General features: G+C 41.1%; 1 protein-coding gene across 1 annotated transcript; it reads left to right on the top strand.

The window, feature by feature from the left end:
- The first annotated feature begins 210 nt into the window (after positions 1–210).
- Positions 211–12,695, top strand: AMBN (ameloblastin). The gene is made up of 11 exons (XM_075997900.1): positions 211–225; positions 1,162–1,230; positions 3,835–3,885; positions 5,561–5,608; positions 6,102–6,212; positions 7,624–7,860; positions 9,086–9,124; positions 9,377–9,436; positions 9,536–9,580; positions 9,954–9,998; positions 12,159–12,695. Exons 1-11 carry the CDS (start codon positions 211–213, stop codon positions 12,693–12,695), a joined length of 1,257 nt encoding a protein of 418 aa, XP_075854015.1.
- Positions 12,696–22,129: the final 9,434 nt, after the last annotated feature.

Here is a 22,129-nt window from a genome sequence, read left to right as displayed (position 1 = left end):
CGAAAGGGTGTGGACTCACTGCAGCAGCAGAGACTTTTCCCCCCATTTCGCTTCACTTTGATTGGTGGATTCGCACTTTAAATAAAGGTTTCTCTTCTTCCCTGAATGAGTGGTACAGAGCGAGTCCCACGCACACACCAGAAAAAAATTTTAATCTTCTTTTCCTGGAACTATCTTGGTTGGCATCGTCAGGCCCTGAGAGCACAGTGAATGTCAGAATCTAAGGTAAAATGGGGTTTTATGATTTCCATGTGTTTGCTGTGAATTCTTTTTTCCTATCTTCACACAGCTTTTATAAAGACGGTTTATCTTCATTTGTCACCAGAAGGTTATTGTAATCCATTAGCATGTTCCAGAAAAGACACGCCTAATACCCATCCAACTAAGGGGGAAAAAAAGACTTATCTATAGACTTCTTTTTTCACTATTTGTGATTATATTAGTGATAGGGCCTAATTTTATAAAGTATTAGAGGACAAGCAAATCTCTTGGTTAGGCAGATCTCCATCCATGCAAAAATAAAGAGACTTTTGAATTTATAAAATAAACAGATAATTCGTTTTAGAAAGAGGCAAACTAAATTTTGAAACATATTTTCCACTAATATCAAAGGCAATTAAAATACTTAATTTACTCTTATTTTTAAAAGGTAAGTTTTGGCATAGTTATGTAGATAGCCTTAAAGGTTGCATGATGTACCCTATATATCTACAAATAAAAATTTCTTATAAAATGACTGTTAGGTGTATTATATTCCAAATGCATTTTAAAATTTCTCCCAGAGAATAAGCAAAGTATAAACTTCTGGAATGATACTTTATAGACCAATATTTCACTCCGTGAAAGACATTTTTAAATTCATAATTCGTTTTCTAAAAAGAAACACAACATTTAAAGAATATGCATGGAGAGGGTTCTTACATGTTTATTTAAGTTGTAGCTCCATAAAAAAAAGTGTTTAGATATTTTTTAATTGTTTGTCAATTCATTTCAGAGACTACTAAATACAAATCAATTGTTTAGCAACATTTGGTTCTTGTGTTTTAATCTTAACGGGGTTGTTTTTGAAAGAACAAGACTTGGGTCATTCAAAAACTGTCTTTTAACCATTCTGAGTTAAAAATTCATCTGACATAATTCTACAACCCAATTATGTTTTAGATTCCACTTTTCAAAATGAAGGACCTGATACTGATCCTGTGCTTCCTACACATGAGTGTCGCAGTGCCGGTAAGTCAGTCATTCTTCTAGAATGTGCCCTGAAAGAGGCTCCTGAGTTCCAGACACCAAACAGCACTGACAGGACATTGGCTGAGGGTCTCTGCATGGAATCACTTGACTTAACCCAGTGGTATAGTCCCCATTGAGCAAAGCCACAGTTGCCCAGATGTCAGCCTTACCATACAAAAGCAGTAAGTCAAACACAATTTTTCTATTCAAAAAGATATTTGAAGTATTCCAAAGATAATTTCTAATCTTATTCCACTCATTCACACAATTTTATTATCAACTCCTTACTATCATTAGGAAATGGAAAGAAAAAATTTCTCTGAAACAGTAAAGCACATTTTCTTCATTTTAAAAACGACAATGTTAGCCAAATTACCATGATTATAAAACTGAGGTAGGTAATTTCATTTGAATCTAGTAATGAACTAACAAATCTACCTTGGAGGTGTGAAATTGTGTGACTGAGAGCTGAAGTTTCTCAATTCAAGATATGTCATGGCCATAGGGCTAGTTGTATGTGACAGGCCCACATCTGATCCACTTTGGCTTATACTGAAATGTCCTCCTACAAACACAATCCTTTGAGCACTGGACCACTCCAGCCAATGGCATGCAGCTGTTATCACAAAGACTTCGTTCAGCTGCTATGTGCATTCAGCAAGTATCACACGAGTATGGCAGCTGCCACCTTACCCAGCAAGGTGCTGGGCATTGGAGACACAAAGGTATATAAGCCATGATCTCTTGTCTTGAGGAGTTCACAGTTGTCCTCAAATAAACTTCAGAATATTTTAATTCCTTGAGAGAAAAGATTAGTGACTTGGTTTTCTTAACATTAAATGTTTTAGAAAAAGAGGATGAAAATTGATTACAAGGATGAAAACCTACAATTCACAACTAGAGTCTCTGTCCCATTACCCAAGATGAATTTTAAGCGAAAGAAAATTGAGGCCACCACCCTCACTTACCTTTGTATGGCACTGACATTGGGGTTGGCCTTAGCCATTCCCCAGCAATCTAACACCTTGACACTCTTTGAACCTATACTGATCCACACCTGAACCATCAGGTCCACTCTGAGGAGCAGGACAATTGCTTATGATTGTCAACTGACTACCCATCAGATGAGATGTTCTTCTCCTTTAAATCCATGTGGGAAATGTAACCTATTAACATTCATGTAAATATTGCTCTTTAACTCATGACTTGGAATAGATGGAAAGCAAAGTATACTTCACCTTGTAGTTGAATCTGCCCAAGATTATTCTTGTACTGACGAAGTGGGATAGAGAGAGAAGGCTCTGTTCTCAGGATCTCCTCAAATTCCGAACAATCTGCCCATGACACACACATACACACACACACACACACACACACACACACAATCGCTCTTCCTTCCTATCGATATTACCCTTCAGGTAGCTAACCGCTTTCTCTACCCAGAGTGTGAACTACACATTTGTAAAGTCTTTCTCTCTCTTCATGTCCAAAACTGAATTATTTGGAGAACTGAATTTTTTGCTCTGTGACTCAGAAGGTGCGATTTTACTTATATGAAAAAATGGAGGGTAGAATTCCTGCACTTCTTACTCATAAAGGAAAAATAATCCCAATACATTTAGTAAACATTCTATAAATATTTGTGATATAAATGAAGACAGGCATTACAACCCCCTGACCCTAGATAGTGTGAGTCTCCAAAAAACCAAAGACTCTCAAAATCCAATCTACTCTAATTCCTACTCTTCCATTTTCCATTTTGTCCACTGGCATTTGTGTATATTACTAAGGATTGGTTTAAAATAGGAAATATCTTACATTTTAAAAAGCTAGTTGTAAATATAGCTATATTTTTGAACAACTTTTAAATGAACACATTAAGTATCATAGTATTTAGTACTAGAACACTATGATGCAAAAATATAAACACGGATCTACAAGTTTATACATAAAATAAGCTTTGACTAAAGATAATAGAGAATTTGGTAAAGCCCTTTGAACAGGAGGCAAATTAGGCTTTGCACACAATTTTTCTGAATTCCATGATCCACACCACATCTATGAACCTAAAGCATGTAGGTTTGTCAAAAGCACAAGACAGTTCAGCTCAAGTTTGTCCCTTAGGCTTTTTTCTTAAGAATATAAAGTACTCTTTGTTTTCCATTTTGTTGCTTCTTTTTACTTCTCATCGTGTATAACTTTATTTTTTTTCTTTTCTTGCATCTATATTGCAATTTATATAACTTTAAACTAAATCAAATTTGCTCTTAAACCAACATAGCATTAAGATGCACAAGATAGATGATTCATGTGGGAGCAAAATCATCAAATATTATGTTAATTCTCCCAAGTAACTTAAATTCTTCTTCATTCTGCCCAAAAGCTCAAGTCATTTGGGTAATAAAACAGTATTGGTAATAAACCTCTCAGCTTACAGAATGTTTGGGAATGCCTAAAAGAAAAAAAAATAAATAAATAAAAAAAATAAAATAAAATAAACCTCTCAGCTAGCCCTTACGTGCTGGGGTGACTTTGTATTCCCAATGTGCACATAAGAAAATTTCACACCAAAGAGAGCTCAAAATTATTCTTATTTCCATTTAGGTGTTTCCTCAGCAATCTGGGATCCCAGGCATGGCTAGTTTGAGCCTTGAGGTATGTACTGCCCGACTTTTCACATGTAATCTTTACACTGGTACATTTCTGATGAAGAAGAAATATGATGGGCTCTTTTTCCTAGTCAGAAATGTGTGGCTGTCATCCCAGTGATTCTAGAAAAGTTAGCGACATTCATTAGAGCCTTGTCTTGTAGTTGTACTACAACTTTAAACTCTCAGGTGTTTTAAGTTTTAGAACATTATCTGTATGCGAATCAAATCAATACTAACAATACCTAATATATATTATAGACATGTTAATATAATTATATTAATACAATTACTACATTAGTTAAAACATATTGCTCTGTAGTTTATATTTAGTTTTGTCCTTATAGCATCTTCTATGATAAAATTCTGATGAAGAATATTTACTTAGGCCGGGCGCTGTGGCTCACGCCTGTAATCCTAGCTCTTGGGAGGCCGAGGCGGGCGGATTGCTCAAAGTCAGGAGTTCAAAACCAGCCTGAGCAAGAGCGAGACCCCGTCTCTACTATAAATAGAAAGAAATTAATTGGCCAACTGATATATATATAAAAAAAAAAAAAATTAGCCGGGCATGGTGGCGCATGCCTGTAGTCCCAGCTACCCGGGAGGCTGAGGCAGAAGGATCGCTCAAGCCCAGGAGTTTGAGGTTGCTGTGAGCTAGGCTGACGCCACGGCACTCACTCTAGCCTGGGAAACAAAGCGAGACTCTGTCTCAAAAAAAAAAAAAAAAAAAAAAAAAGAATATTTACTTGTACAAAATCTAATTGCTTGTAAGAAGTCCTGGAAGTAACATGAACATTTTGCTATGATACTTCCTGCTTAGCCTATATGATATATTTGTCTTATGGTAGTTCTCATAAATAATATATATTCTGTTTAGAAAAACCCAGTAAATAGAAATTTTTGACCATATGAATAAAAAAATTGACAATTATAGAGCGAAAGAAATTTATGAGATTATAAATTACAGATTAAAAATTACAAAAGGTCTTTCGAATTTTCCTGGTATCATGATAATCTAAGAGTAATCAATGCTTAGATGCTTATGTCACATGGAAGCTAATTTCATGGAGTTGTTGGTTTGGGTTTTGTTGTTTTTTTTTCTCACTTTCTACTTTAAATTCAATCCAAAGCACTCAAAATCTCTTTTCATTAAAAAACTGAAATTGTATTTCTGTTGAAATGGTGGCATTCTCGATAATCTATCCAGATACTTAAAATTTCTGCCAATTTTGTTTACTTATTATTTTGAGGGAATTTTTGTTTGGGAAGGAGGTGAGAGTTGTTTTTCTTTTGTTTGTCTGTTTTTTCAAATTCTTTGAGCTGAATTTATAAAAGGCAAAGTAAGTTAAGTGGGGAGAAGAGAGTCAACAGAGCAATATCCTAACAAATACATTTATATTTCAGTTGAATAAGCTATTTTCCCATGTTTCAATGTAACCACTACTTAAATAATACTTTTTCTTTGTTAATTAAATAAAAAAACAACATCATTATTTTAGTACCAATAGTAACAATAGACCCACATTTAACATTTACATCTTTCAGAGAGGATTTGTGTCTACCACTGTTTTTATTCAAATTGATCCACCCCAAACTTTGATTTAATGTCACATGTTATAAGAAATCAGTTGTGTCAAAAGGAATATCTGTGATAAGCATTAATCAACTTTTTTTCTTGATAGACAATGAGACAGTTGGGAAGTCTGCAGGGATTGAACACACTTTCTCAGGTACTCATATTCTCAAAATATTTCTTATTGCAAGTATTAATGGTGGTAGTGGTGGTAATATTAGTAGCAGCATTGTAATTCATAAAATTTGTTTGTGAATAGGCTATATTGTAAATATCGGAAGAACAAATAAGTAATTGAGATAGCCTAAAACAATATAAGATAGGGTGAAAGGGAAAAAATTAAACTAATATTGAATTTTCTTTAGTGAAAAAGAAATCCTTTCTTGCATTATCAATTTAATTATATAATCCAAAACACAAGCGCTTGAAGAGCTAAATCTCAGACAAGTTTATGGGAATACTGCAGTCTGGTTTAGAATGGAATTGAAGTCTGTTGGAAGGCAGAGTGTGTTTACCTATCCATTTTAAATTAACTAACATCGCTTTTGCTTTGCAATCTCTACCCTATCTGTGGATTTTTTAGAAAATGAAAGCCAAGTTTGATCCAATGTTAAGACATGACATGTCTTTTTTTTCCTCCATGTCTTTAGTTTTCTAGATTTGGCTTTGGGAAATCATTTAATTCGTTGTGGATGAATGGTCTCCTCCCACAGCATTCCTCTTTCCCATGGATGAGACCAAGGGAACATGAAACTCAACAAGTAAGTGAATCGCATCATTGCACCAACGTCTTTGAAACTTCAGACTCTACAATCTTTCCCTATTTGCCTTCTCTAAATTGGAATATATTAGCAATAGACAAGTATAAGCAATTAACAAAAAATTATCCTCATACCAAATAAACCAAAGCCTATATTTGCTTTCAATACTTAGTAAAATCTTTAAAATTATCAACCCATTTGTATATTTATTTCAAATAGGAAGCAAGAGATAGCCTGCAAAATATAGACACCTATATTAAAGATATCAGCAATAACAATAGGTAATCAATTCCCAAAAATGGAAGCAAGCTATATCCTGGATAATTTTCATTTTAATCCAGATTTCCTAAATAATTATTCAAAGACCAATTTCAAATGATGACAGACATCCCAGTTATAACATCAAGAACCCTACAGAAGTCAATAAATACATCAATCTGTTAACTGTTATTTATTAGGTACCTAATAAATATATAAACCAAATTGTGTTAAGTGAAGACATTGGAAAATGGCTCCAAGGAGCATGAAGTTTCAGATCTCCTCTGGCTCAGATACGACAAGACACCATATGTCAAGGTGCTGACGTGTGAGGTATAAGGAACAAAGGTCATAGGTGTTTGGCAATGGGCAGTGGTTGAAGAGCTGAAGCAGAGACAAATGACTGTGAGACTTCCTGGCTAGTTTGGGCAGTTTGCAACCAATCCACAAGCAATAAGGACCCATTTACCACAAGTAACTTTTAAAAGAAGATATAAAATGTGTAGGCTTTACCAGGAAATTCTAATGCCATATGGCCTTCCGTGGCAATAGCATTACCTACCAGGCCACATTTAGTGGACCATAAATAATGGTGACTATTTCTTCACTTGATTGTTTCCAAAATGGACTCTATCATGCAAGAATTTGGTCAGTTTATTTAATTACCATTTATCTTTTCATTAACTCAAGAAATATATTAAGTACTCATCATGTGCTAGGTACTTATTAGAAGTTATATACTTAAGTACAGAAGCTATAAAGATAAATAAGATATAGCATCCATCGACTAGGGGACAAAGATTTGTAACAAATAATTATAATTCAGTGGAAACGTGGCAAAATAAAGATATTTGCAGGCAGCTATGGGAACCCAGAGGAGAAAGAGACTTGTTCTACCAGAAAGTTCAGGTAGCCCATCTTCATGAACAATGCTGGTCCCAAAGGAGGTAGGGGAGGCAGGCACAAGCAAGACCTCCCAGATAACATTGACTGTAAGTAAATCGGTATTTCCCATGTAAACAGAGCCTTGAGACAAGTGCTCCAGCCTCCTTTCCAGACAGAAAGCACCCCAAGCCCTTTTGCTTTAGAAATTCTAGACACCACAGCTTAATGAGCCATTCTTTCCTGATACTCTCTTCAAATCTCTCTGCAGTATGAATATTCTTTGCCTGTGCATCCCCCACCTCTCCCATCACAGCCATCCCTGCAACCTCAGCAGGCAGGACTAAAACCTTTCCTCCAGCCCACTGCTGCCAACGCTATCCAGGCCACAGAGCAGAAGGGAGGGCCTCAGCCTCCAGCCCACCTGGGACAGCTGCCCTTGCAGGAAGGAGAACTGCCTGCGATTCAGCAGCCAGCAGCACCTTCAGACAAGCCACCAAAGCCCGAGGTACTTCCTTGCTCTCAAGTCAGATCAGCATCACTCTCTAACCTAATAAAAAAAAAACAATTTTCAGGGTGCTTTTAAATTATAATAGCCCTCAGGCATAATGTACAAAAATACAAACACATTCTTTATCAATCTTCCATATCTGAGACTTATTTTTTTAATAAAACATAAATATCCGTTGCTGTCCTTTGCCATCAGAGACAGGGCATGGATTCTAAAAGACCCTGTGCCTGTAAAACTTGGTTTCTTCATTTAAAAGATGAAAACTTCCAGAGGAAACAGAACAGCCCAGAAAAGTCTAGGCTTCCTATCACTGGTCTTTTTCAGTGCTGGAAAGCTTGAGAAGAGTGATTGATCCCTCAGCATAACAAGTAGGATTTTGCATTGTTGTCCAGCTGACAGAGAAACAACAGCCATGCAAAAGTACCTTGTAATAACACTGAGAAAAATGCAGTGGACAGAAAAGGAACTAGCATACTGCAGGCATTTAACATTCCCCCATATCATCCTGACTACAATCTTATAAAAATAGGTATTACCGGCCTTTTTAAAGAGAGGAAGACAGGCCAGGTGCGGTGGCTCACACCTGTAATCCTAGAACTCTGGGAGGCCAAGGCAGGAGGATTGCTTGAGCTCAGGAGTTCAAGACCAGCCTTAGCAAGAGCGAGACCCCATCTCTACTATAAATAGAAACAAATTAGCCAAACAATTAAAAATAGAAAAAATTAGCCAGGCATGGTGGTGCATGCCCGTAGTCCCAGCTACTTGGGAGGCTGAGGCAGGAGGATCACTTGAGCCCAGGAGTTTGAGGTTGCTGTGAGCTAGGCTGATGCCACAGCACTCTAGCCTGGGCAACAGAGTGAGACTCTGTCTCAAAAAAAAAAAAAAAGACAGGAAGACAGACTTTGAAAGGTTACAAAATTTGCCCAGGATTACAGAAAAACTAAGTGACAGTTCCAGGATTCAAACCAACCAAGTATGTTCCAATTTCAGAGTTCATTATTTTTCACTCTCCGTGGTAGACATGCCTCATCTACCTGCACATACACTTGTCATGTGAGTAAAAGACAACTGTAATTTCTTGGGTCGTGCCCCCCGAAAGACTAAAAAGAAAGTAGAACAGAGAAACCCATTTTAGATTGTTTCATTGTAATTGTAAACAAGTATGTGTTCAGTTCACCTTGTCTATTTTGACTGGTAATTTTAATATTTCTCTGTGATACAGCTCCCAGCAATGGATTTTGCTCATCCACAAGGTCCATCAGTAAGTAGAGAGCTGAGAGAGATACTTTCTTGGGAAAAATACCTTTATACTTCAAAAAAGAAGAGTGAAATTTTTTAATTGTCCCATTTATCCATGAATATGAAATATAACTGGTTCCTTTGTTTTCTTAAATATAAAATACTTATTTTTCATAGTAATTCATCTAAAAATATGTTTCATATAACTCTTATAAATTACTATAATGGGGATTTACCTGTGTAAATTACTTATTCTGTTTTCTACCATTTAAAGATATTCCAAATAGCCCGTTTGATAGCTCGGGGACCAATGACACAAAATAAACAATCTCCAGTAAGTTTTTTTTTTTAATGCCACTTTTCTGACTGCAATTTACTTAAAAGTTTTTCCCTTAGAAAACGCATTTTGTGGTAACTATCGTGTTTTATTTAGCTTTACCCAGGAATGTTTTACATGTCTTATGGAGCAAATCAACTGGTAAGTCCATATTCTATTTTTAAAAATAATTTTTAATTAAATGCCATCTTAAGAGCTAAAATTATAAAATCCAGGCCTTACACAAGAGATTCCAAATAACTATTCTTTTAAATAGTCAGGAGACACATTTCCTGTTTGGATAACTCTGGTGACACACACATACCCTGAAGAGAAAATAATTTTTAGATCTGAATTGTCCACGTTGGATACATTTATTTGATAATGACTCATCTCTCCATTTACTCTGCCTCTACACACAGCAGTAAAATTAAGATTTATGGGAAACTATATGACATAACTTTGTCTTGAGTAGATAAGAAAGGAATAGAAGGCAGCTGGTTCATAATATGACGCAATGTTTCTTTTTGACCAGAATGCCCCTGGCAGACTTGGCATCATGAGTTCAGAAGAAATGGCCGTGAGTAATGTCCTCTAACTCTCCTTAAAATAGTGGCCAGACAAGAATAGTCACAGGCTGGGCATGGTGGCTCGCGCCTATAATCCTAGCACTCTGGGAGGCTGAGGCGGGCGGATTGCTCAAGGTCAGGAGTTCGAAACCAGCCTGAGCAAGAGCGAGAAAGAAATTAATTGGCCAACTAATATATATAGAAATAATTAGCCGGGCATGGTGGCACATGCCTATAGTCCCAGCTATTCGGGAGGCTGAGGCAAGAAGATCGCTTAAGCCCAGAAGTTTGAGGTTGCTGTGAGCTAGGCTGATGCCATGGCACTCACTCTAGCCTGAGCAACAAAGTAAGACTCTGTCTCAAAAAAAAAAAGAACAGTCACAGATGACTGGTGCAAGATGACTGGTCATGAATACAGCCAAATGAGCATGACTTTTCTACTCCCAAGCTCAGATTTTTCCACTCCAAAATCAAAACTTGATTCCAAAGCAGTATGCAAAGATTCCATCATGTTTCGTACATAATCATTCATTTCTGAATGATGGTCATTCTTAAGCACAGGGTTTTACCCCATTCCTGGCATAGGAACAATAGAGAAACCTTTCCTGAAATACCATCAACATTGAACTACAAACACTTCAAACCAAAAAAGCTGTGTGTAGCTCACACAGAGTTCCCATTCCCTGTAGGACCATTTAACCCCCCAAACACCAAATTCAACAGCACTGCAAGTAATTCAAACCTCAAAATTGGAAGGTCAAAAAGAAAATTAACCAAATGTAAAATCTGATTATTATAAACTTCAAAGTGCATTGAGTCAGTGAGAGTATATTCTTATTCTGTTATCATCGTCCATGCATGTTACACATTTAAGATTTGAGATCAATAAATAGACTCACACAATTTGACTTTTTCCCTTGGAAATTTTCTACCTGTTACATCTGTTAGAGTACAAAGCAAGACAAAACAAAAGCCATACTGAATTAACAAATCATTATCAACTACAGATTCCATCAGATTAATAAATATGCACACATACTATCAGTGAAAGAAAACTCACATCTCAACATTTTTGAACACCTTCTGTATGCCAGAAGATACTATTGACAAGATAAGATCTCTGTTCTCAAGGACCTTACAGTCTAATGAATGGGTGGATAATGTCAAAATTATGGGATAGTGATAGCAACAGTTTTATTAGGGGGAAAGAGGAGAGCAAAGGCAGTTAGTCCAGCCCCAGAATGCACAGTGCCATGCCTGGAGGAGACGATGGGAAAGCTGAGACTTAGAAAAGCCAGGAGAAGGTAGAAGGAAAGAATGTTTTATCTTTCCAGTTCCAACAGAACTGGCTGAAAATTCAAAATTCAATTAAGTGTCCATTACCATCTTATTATATTAAGTTATTTATATTCTGCCTTATTCCCAAAAGATTTTGTGGTAGTTTACAGGAAAAAAAGAAACAATAAATATAACCAAAAAACTAAGGGTAAGATTTCAAATGAGTCAAAATTATGTGAAAATCAGAATACGGATATGCAAATCACACACCTGCTCACTTGCTACAAATAGCCTAAGATTTTGGTCCTTATATTCCTGGCAACAAAGGAAGAAAAAAAAATAGTTCTGGAATTCTATCTGCCCATTTTGTTTTAGTTCCTCCAGACAAATCAAACTGTTTCCTACTTCTTGTGCTTTAAGAAAACAAAAAAAAATACTTGTGTGGAGTTTTATTCATTTGGGGGACATTGAAAAATGCCATTCACGAGATCCTCCAAAACATGTCTCAACAAACGCGATTATGGATTTCAGTTTGGGTTGGTTTTATTATGAGAGTGCTCATTTCAACTGCTTATTGTTTTCTTAAAATTAAAGTCAAAGTCATTTTGACTCAGGTGTTTCTTCTGCCCGGCTGCCCCCTGCCCCGCCCCTCCAGAAGAGTCTCTACCCCCCTTTCACAGAGTGGTCTTCACCTGCCCAGAGGGTACAGAATCCTCTCCAGCGTGTTCAAAGCCAGTTTAGGGAGAAATGTGCTTCCACAAACCTGCCAGCCAATCCCTATTCTCTATCAGTATTTTATGGATCCCCAGGGAGTATGACCAGGTATAATTGCACGGTGTGGTTATTAACAGCATGTGATAATTGTGTCTTTGATGAATGTTTTTCTCCCCCAGGGAGGGAGAGGAGGCCCCATGGCCTACGGAGCCATGTTCCCAGGATTCGGAGCCATGAGGCCCAGCTTTGGGGGACTGCCCCACAATCCAGGCATGGGAGGGGACTTCACTCTGGAATTTGACTCCCCACTGGCTGCAGCAACCAAAGGCCCTGAGAAGGGTGAGGGGGGTGCACAAGACTCCCCCATCCTGGAAGCCAACCCAGCCAACCCGGAAAACCCAGCTCTCCTTCCAGAGCTGGCACCTGACGCCCACACAGGGCTCCTGGCTTTCCCTGAGGACATTGACCCCAGCCTGGCAAGGGGCCCCGCAGGGCAGAGGATGGGACCTCCCAGTGTCACCCCAGCAGCCGCTGACCCACTGATGACGCCTGAATTAGCCGATGTTTACGAGACCTACGGTGCTGACATGACCACACCCCTGGAAGCAGTCACAGACACCACGATGACCCCAGACCCTCTGGAAACATCCGTGCCGGGGGACAAGGCCCAGCAGCCCCAGATTGTGCACGATGCGTGGCATTTCCAAGAGCCCTGACAGCCCGGAGCTGTCAGCCACCTTCTGTAGGCACAAGCTTCCCGGCTTTGTCCCCATAGTGTACCTTTTTGCCAAAACACTTATTACCCTTCTGCAGCAAAGGCATTGAAAGCACTAAGCATGTATTAATAAATACAAGTGGCTAGAAATAGTGTAGGTCCCCTTCTTGCTTCCAATATCCTACTGAAATAAAATGTGTCAACTGTCTCTGTGATTTAGAAATACTATTAATAACATCAGAGCGAGTCTAAGAGTCTCAGCATTGGATAATCACTGTTTCTTACTGTCTTAAGAATTATAGAATTTCTCTGACTAGCATGACATTATTATATCCAGGAAATGTGGCACTGCTTTTTTTCTCTAAGCAAAGAAAGGCACATATTCTCAGAATTCTAAGCTAATTCATTGAAACTTTCCTACGTGGGGATTGGTGAAGAACTCCTGACTAGTATTATTGGGTTTGGTATTTTGCATTTTAAATTCTCATTTGTAGAGTATTTTATTTAATCTAGGAAAAAAAAACCCACTTAGCCTATTTTAAATAAAGAATTTTTCTCACTGACAATATCAGAAATTGTATGCTTATTATTTATATATATTTAGGTCATTAAGAAAAGCATACTCATCCCCTACTTTTGCTACACTTTAACTTGTTTTATTCAATTCATTCATTCTTTCATCAGAAGTGTATTAAATATCTATCCATATCCTAGACACTGTGCAAGACAAAAGGGTCACAGTCCCCTCCTTCAAAGCTTACAATGGGCATGACAATCACTAGACAATCACTAGATTAACAAAACCCTAGGCCAAGCTCAATTACTTCACAAATATTATCCCAACAACAATATTGCCACATATAATAGATACACTCAACCCTACAGCACATGTGGAAAGTGCTATGAGAAGGCCAAGCTTAGGGTGCCCCCGGACCCCAGAGAAGAGGCCCCTAGCCCACCCTAAGGGGCACTACAGGGGCTGGGTGGGACAAGTTTCTCAGAAAACAGTATCTACGACATCTGCCAAGTGAGGCCTCCAAGGGTAAGAAACACAAGAAGAGTCTTGTGGGTACCATGTGAGAATCAGCTCATTCCTATGAAATATAACATGGAAAAAGAGCCTCCAAAGAATGACCCTTGCTTGTCACCAAGGCTAAGTGTGTCAGTCAGGGCTATATGCCTAAATCAAGAGGTCCCAAGCCCAGAGTTTGTCACCCCTAAAAAGTGGCCCCCTACCCCACTCTCCCCACCTTCTGTTAAGTTGCCCAGCCCAGGTCTTAGATTCCATGAAACTGAGACTCCCTTCCATGTCCTGATGGAGAGTCCACAGATGCAGTCTAGGAGAAAAGAGTCCTGAGATGCCTCCTCACCTGGGATACTCCAGGAGCCTTAGCAGGAGCAAGTGGTCACCATCTATTGCCTCCCTCTCTTCAGGCTGGGTTCTCTGCTCATGCTCACTTCATAGACTAGAGCTGAAAGAGACATATGGAAGATAAAAATTCAGCCTCCCCAGTGGCTCTGGTAAAGGTCTAAGGGTAGAAGAATGACCTCCACAGTAGCCAGCAGATACCTGACAAGACCCTGCTTCACATCCCAGACAGTCTCCTAAAGAGCAGTATGGTCCAAGACATGCAGGAAGATCTGGGCTCAAACCTAGCATCGCCTCTTATCATCTATGGGACTTCAGATATGAAACTTAATCTCTCTGCACCTGTGTTTTCATTTCTATAACGGGGCTACCACCTAGCACCCAGGGCTGTGAGAACTGAATGAGTTAAAGTACACAGATGAAACTGCTCAATCATGGTACTTTCCTTCTTTTTCAACTGATCCTTTTCATAAAGAGAACTCAGCAAAACAGCAGCAGTCACAGTGGAAGAATGGAATTGTTCCTGTTATCTGACGAATTTGTGCTTTTCCATTTGCACTCCATTGCCCGTAGGGTCCTTCTTTGTAATTCAGAGCACGCATCTGTGAGCCCACATGTGCTGGTTTCCCTGGTGAGTGCTGTCATATCAGGGGCTCAAAGCTGGCCTCTGTTATTGGCAGCTGGGCACTTAATGGTAGTAATAGCTAGACCAACTTTGATGAGGGAGCGTGCTATGTTGTTGAGTCCTTGAAAAACATCTACCCCTGCCACCATCGTCACTTCAAACACTGACCCTCTGGGCAAACACCATAGTAGCCAGGGAAAGAGGCTAAATGTCACTCTCAGAAGGGGCCATCTTGATTATTGAGAATTTCCTCCACTTTGGTTTCCCAGGCGTTTACATGAGAAACAGGTATCTTCACACTACGTCCCATAGAGAGGGCTGTCCCCATAACTTGTCTTCTTTATCCTTATCACCAATCTTCCAGTTTTATTCTCTCCAAGTCCCTGACCAGGTGACCAGTCTGGTGCTAACCCTGAGGAGTATAGATCTGTATCTTAGGGCATCTTTCCTTTCACACAAAATAGACACCAGAAATGCAATTTAAAGTTCTGCCCACTGAGTGGGGTTGTAGTGCATGGACTGTCCACTTCCAGCTGATGCCAGAACACCGCACAGAAATCCATGAGCCAGACACACACTCTTTCCTCTCTATTAATTGGTCATAAACAGAGTTGCCATATAATTGATCTCCCAAACTGGGACACCCTTAACAATGAAAGGGAGTTGTCAACATTAACGAGTAAGTTAGACAACAAGTATGAACCACTACTATCGAAGGCAAACCTGGACATCTGATTATTCTAGTCATAAGGAACTCCCCTTGAAGTCAAACTTGTGGATTGACAGAAAAGCATTAAAGTTGTCAAAAGTTAGTCAAAGTTTATGTTGGGTAAAAAAAATAAAATAAAATAAAAAGAAGAAGAAAGAAATTAAAAATAATAAATTTTTAAAAATAATAAAGTTGTCAAAAGGAAATGTGTGGAAGTCTGAGCCACTTGCTTGTGCAATTTACTTGAGCCCTCCAGACCTGCTGAAGCCTGGTGTCATGCCTATTTCCGTTTACAATGAAATTCTTCTGCCTGTGTTCAATTTATGATTCAGTGAATGATGTATCACCTAGCCCAAGATCAGCAACTCAAATAACATAATCACTTGGCATCCCATGGTCAGGAATATTGTCTCTATAAGGGCCCAGGAGTGAGGCAAGAACTACTTTTCACCAAAAAAGCCCTAAGGTTCTGTGCTATTATTCTCCTACCAGGGCTTGCCTCAGGTCACATACAACTACAAATACTTCCAGAACATCGAGTCTTCTGGGTCATAATGCCAAAGTGACAGGGAAGCTTACATTACAGCATGGACCTCTTTCATGTGCTAAGTCCCACACAAAACCATCAGCCTTTCAGGTTATACGATATGTGGTATATGTTGCTTTCAATACACAAAGAAGTCCAACAACCATTGTGCTTCTTTCTCCTTGTAGGGCGGTGCAAGATGCAACAATTTGCCAACAACTTTAGCTCTCACAACATGCCTTAGACTACTAGACCCCTAGAAATGTCATCAGCCCCATGAACCTTTGCAGCATTTATTTTCCATCCTCTGGCTTGCTACTACATGTTAATCAAATCCTGTTGCATTGTGTGGTCAATTTCTCGGACAGGCATCATGTCCTATAGGATATAAAGATGATCAAGGTTCCTCAGGACTATATATTACAGATTGCAGGGGAGTTCACATAGTTCTAGAGCAAGAGAGTATAAATGTATATTGTCCATTTCTTTGAAAAGCAAACTGCTTCTCATGTTTCTTACTGCTTGGATTGGAAGGAAAGCATCTGCCAGATTAACAGATACATACTAGGTGCCATGGGCTATACTGATCTGCTCCAATAAAGTTACCACATCTGGAAATACATCTGCAACTGGTATCACCACCTGACTGAGTTTGCAAAAATCCACTGTAATTTCCCATGACCCATACAGCCAAACATCTTCCCTGTATCTCTCAAGCTTCCAACAGTAACACTAATCTCTACAATTCTTTCTACAAGATTTAGTATTTTGTTAGGAAGAAGGAATACAGTTCTAGGAGCTTCCTTCCACTGGTGTAGGAATCACTATGGGATTCTTCCAGTTCCTAGATATACCTATTCCTACCATATATTCTGGAACTGGTGGAATAATCACTTGATAGATCCACTGGACACACTATTACTTGGATGTGGACCAAGATTCAACCTATCATCTGGCTTCTACAAGTTTTGTTTTGTTTTTGTTTTTGTTTTTTTTGAGACAGAGTCTCGCTTTGTTGCCCAGGCTAGAGTGAGTGCCGTGGCGTCAGCCTAGCTCACAGCAATCTCAGACTCCTGGGCTCAAGCAATCCTTCTGTCTCAGCCTGCCAAGTAGCTGGGACTACAGGCATGCACCACCATGCCCGGCTAACTTTTTCTATGTATATATTAGTTGTCCAATTAATTTCTTTCTATTTATAGTAGATATGGGGTCTCACTCTTGCTCAGGCTGGTTTCAAACTCCTGACCTTGAGCGATCCACCCGCCTCGGCCTCCCAGAGAGCTAGGATTACAGGCGTGAGCCACCGCGCCTGGCCTACAAGTTTTAATCAGTAAACTATAAAGGCTTTTAATGTTCAGAACCACTATCTAATAATCTCCAGAAAGTCTGGATATTTTCATTCTCCCACCCCACCATACAGTCTCCCTAGTAAATTGCTTCAAGACTCTCTGGAGGAGCCTTAGCAAAACTTACATGGTTACAATTTGGCAACATTGCAGGGTCCTTTCTCACAGGGACCTGATCTCACCTCATTAAGGGGCTGTAGTCCTGGGAAATAGATAAGAAACTATGAATCCCACTACAGTGATCTGAGTTAGGGTCAGTGAACCTGGAATTATTTTGTCTTTTTGTGTTAAGCAGCACCTTAAAAGAATGTCCATTGATGTTTTTCTACAGACCCATGATCATCTAGCCATCTCCACAGAATCCTATTGGTCAAAGCACACCGATTAACCTTCCATCCTATGGCCCACTGTGGTCCCTGCACACTCCTGGTCTATGAGAGATAAGCATCACCACCTGGACTCTACTATTTCAGGCTCCTATTTTTCCCATTGGTATTCCAAAGCAGCATTCCTCATTATCATATCTGGTCTACAGGTAGATAACACCTTATTGAAGGAAGTGTTTCCTGGGTTCTTCTGGGTGGAGAATAGTGGACAGTGAATCTGGAGTGGCAAAAATAATACAGTCATCCCTTCATGTTGTTGGGTTCTGCAACTATGGATTCAACCAACTGCAGATGGAAAATGTAGTTAAGCCTATGGTGGTTACATTTGTATTGAATGCGTACCTACTTTTTGTTCATTATTTCCTAAACAATATGGTATAAAAACTGGCTACATGGCATTTACATTGTATTAAGTATTACAAGTAATCTAGAGATAATTTAAAGTGCTCAGGAGGAGGTGCATAGATGACAGGCAGATATTATGCCATTTTATGTAAAGGACTTGAGCATCCTTGGATTTTGGTATCCCAAGGGGGTCCTAGAACCAATCTCCATGGATACTAAGGGGCGACTGTGTATCCATTATACCACTGTGTCAGGTGTGGCATACCTATTGTTGGTGTAAAGATAACAATCTTTATGTAGTACATGAATAACCTATTTTTTTATTTTTACAAGTGATGCTGGTTTTCCACTTACAGATGCACAAAATAAATTATTTTTTTTGGAGAAGGAAAGAGGAGTTTATTAATTTGCTGGCAAATGAGGAAGTTGGCAGAATCCCATCTCAAACTACCAAATTCCTGTTTCTGAGCAGAAGTACAGAATTTTCAAAGGTTCTAATTAATCCTATCTTTGGCTAAGACAATCTCATGACCTCCGATTAATCCCATCTTCAGCTAAGACAATCTTGTGACCCCCACCCAAACAATTCCCTTGAGCCATCTCCTGTGGCACAAGGAACAAAGGACATTCTCCTGCCCCTCCTGACCACTGGCCTCAGGCAGGGATGTAAGTTTCAGTTCTCAAAAAGGGTGAGGGGGTTTTGAAGAGACAGAAAACATTTGTACCCTTTTTCAGGTCATTTTCTGTTACATATTCTCCACCATCGATTGTACCTTCCAGATCTATGGGAGGATGGGTGACATTCATCAAGCTACTTCCTGCTGAACTGGGGTGACATTTTAGGTGGAAGGTACAGATTATCAGTTGAAAAGGGGAACTAGCAATAACTACAGCTTTGAGGACTGACAGGTGAAATGGACTATCTTGTACACAATGTCCAATACAGGGGTGGGTTAGCAAAGAATCATGAGACTTCTGAGTGCAGAGCTATAGTTGCACCCTATGGGTGATCTGAGAGACTGGCTTCTGCAAATTCAGAACTCATGTACAGAAATACTTGTACCAAACGAGGTTTAGGATGACACGCAACAGCAAGACAGATCAGTAGAAACAGCAATAGCCTGGGGAAACCCTCACTAAGGAGTCATCCCTCTATCTTTGGTGTGATGGATGCAAGCTTTCACTTCTGACCATGTTAATAAGGTCTGAGCTGTTAGAGGCACGTCGTAGGGTCCCTTCCACTTCTTTGTTTCTCATGGAGGAAGGGACCTCAATGGGGCAAACTCATGCATAATGGTTAGCACCTGACCCACTCCTTTGACATATTGCTTTATTTTACTATTTGTTATTCATGGTTCTGTTACTGCACTTACCTCGGGATGCTAGGAAGGGTCTCTCATAAACTACGTCTTAGGGTCTTAACTTAAGCTCATTGCTAGAGGGCCACCCTTATCCAGAGGAGGACAGGCAGCAACCGCCTCTCTAGCTGTAGAGCTTTGCTTACTTGCTGGGTAACCTCCACTAAAAAGGAGGGTTCACTGTCACTCTTGTGAAACGCCCAGGGCTTGGTCAGGTGGAGGAGGAGCTACTGAGCTGTCTCTGTCGCTGTCAGTCCACAGCGTCCGGCCATTACCAGCATGCTATTCTCTACCTGCTCAGACTCGTTTCCTGGACTGCTGACGACCATCATCCTGTCGTCCTCCAAGGCCTGTGCCTGCTCTGTGCTGGTGTGCGTGTGCAGGAACTCAGCGAAGGCCCTGTCTCAGGCCAGCAGCTCCTGGTAGGAGCCCATCTTAGAACCTCAAACATTCTCTCCATTCGGGGAGGACAAATCTCTATCCAGCCTGAAAAGGTATCTACCGATACAAGCCTAGGCATCCGAGTGAAACTGCCAATCATCAAAAAGGAGGACCCCCACATGGTGGCCACCCTGCGAAGGAGGTCACCTTTGTGTCCTTGGACTTCCCAAGTACATGAACAGTTGCAAACAGGGTCCTCTCAAATGAGGTCCCACCAAATCCATCGAGGCATCACTCTCCCAATGTGTGTATTTATGTAGGTGCCTCATAAGAGGCTGAACCAAAACTTTGGGTAGGAGATAAGTCTATGAGAATTGTCTCCATTTAGCTGTGCCATTCCAAATGTCAGATTCCCAGTAGTCTTTAGTTTTGATGGGGATCTAAATCTAGCTAGGGTGTTAAGGCCCTGAGGAACAGATCACTCCAGCGGCCTCCTTAGCAGCTCTGCCAGGGGCCTGATTCCTTTTAGTCACGCTGGCCACCCACTTGGGCTCGGTCATGGCCTACTAATGGGCCATTATTTTAGTGGCATACTTAATATCCTTACTCACTCTTGGTAGCTTTCATCTTTCCAATGCTGTAATAATGTGCAGGCTTGCTGAGGACCGAACTTCAAAGTGCAAGGACAGTCTCCTGTACATGTCACCAGGCCCTGGTATTCATCCAGCAAGAGCTTGGCAGCCATCCCCCTCCCCCCAGAGGTGAGTTTCTGCTGCTTCGGAAGCAACCCCTGTGGGCACTTCTGCTACTTGCCGGGTTTCCCCTCCTGGGCCTGCTGTGACAAGTTTCTCAGCTGCCACTTGTCTAGGCTGAGTCACTGCTACCTGACCCCTCCCCCCCGCCACTCCTTGTCTGGCTGGCAGAGCACCAGGCATGGCTGGTGCCAGGGTCGGGGTGGCAGCCAGGGAAGGGGTCCCTCAGACGGCTCCTGTTCATGCGGCTAGTGCCAATCGAATCCCTGTCCATTTTGCCCAGGGCTCCTGTGGGAATATTTAGAGGCAGGGCGTTCCTGGTCCTCTCCTTCACCGTCTGAATCCTGGACTTAAACTATTTGCTTTCCTGGAGGCTTCCTGCCACCCGCAGTCCTTGACAATGTGGGCAATGTTGCTTTCAAGGTCCTTCTTCTTCGCAAAAAGTCAGTCAGGGGCAGCTTTCTTGCCCTTTCCTTTTGGCTGCCTCAGAGGAGCCTGCCGCTGCGCGTGCAAGTCCTCCATCTGATAGTGCCACAAACTGCCCTGCGACAGCCAAGGTTCCCACGGGGCCAAGCTGAGTTTGCTGCTGGGAAGGGCCATTCCGAGCCCCAAGTCACAATTTTCTGGGCATGGGACTGAAGAGTGGGTTCAGGGCTGTCCTCCCTGGCCAAGGCCGCGGGCCAAGAAGGCTGCTCCTAGCCGTGTGCACCGGGCCTCCCTCCTGCCGGCCTCCCTCCTGCCGGCCTCCCTCCTGCCGGGCGCCAGGTCTGCCCCAGGCTGTGGCCTCGCCCAGGCCCTCGCCCTGGCAGGCTGCAGGGGTTCCAGTGGGGCAAAGGTTCCAGGGGAACCTCATTCACCAAAAATCATCCATACTTCTACCAGCAGTACGGCAAAAAAAGAAAAAGAAAAAACATCCAAACATAAAGCATTTTATATGCCATAAACAGTGAGTTTTTCTCAAGCAGAGATAAGCAGGGGGCTTGAGACCCAGCATTTTACCTCTACAGTGGCGGGTCAACCACTTGAACTCTGAATTTTACAAGAACCAACAGCTCCGGATAAAACCAAGGACCATCGACCACTACTTTTCCTCACACGCCACACGAGCAGCGCCACAACACAAAAAACTAACTAGACAAGCGGCACGAAAACTCACAACAACCGAACACAGGCAATACAGGGAATTCGCCAACGCAAGCGATCTAAAACTCCCCGGCCTGTCAGTCAAGAGATCCGCATCGAACAGCCCGCGCCTACGCCGGCCTTCGCCTCACTGAGCTACCGTTCAGCCAGCGTGTTTTCCCAACGGACTTGGACGTGGAGCTTCCTCACGCCGCGACAAAACGCACAAATCACAGACGGACGATACAGGGGATGCCCACGCAAAACTCCCAGGGCCTAGCAAAGAAATGGGAATCCGAAGAGAACAAACGCCACCGCGAGCGGAGACGGTGACTGGAATCCGAAGGGGTGAACGCCACTCCAAGCGGCTGGAAGGTTCAGACCCTCCCCAGAGCGGTGGCCTACTCCCCCATCCTCTGGAAACCCCGAGTGGGCTCCGAATTCCAACCGGGTTCTTAGTTCGGCTCAGCCTCACGACTTCAACCCCCAAAAGGTGCCTCAACACGAACGCCCTGC

Source organism: Microcebus murinus, chromosome 26 (assembly GCF_040939455.1).
Source record: "Microcebus murinus isolate Inina chromosome 26, M.murinus_Inina_mat1.0, whole genome shotgun sequence".
Classification (NCBI taxonomy): Eukaryota; Metazoa; Chordata; class Mammalia; order Primates; family Cheirogaleidae; genus Microcebus; species Microcebus murinus.
This window is presented reverse-complemented; position numbering and strand designations above follow the sequence as displayed.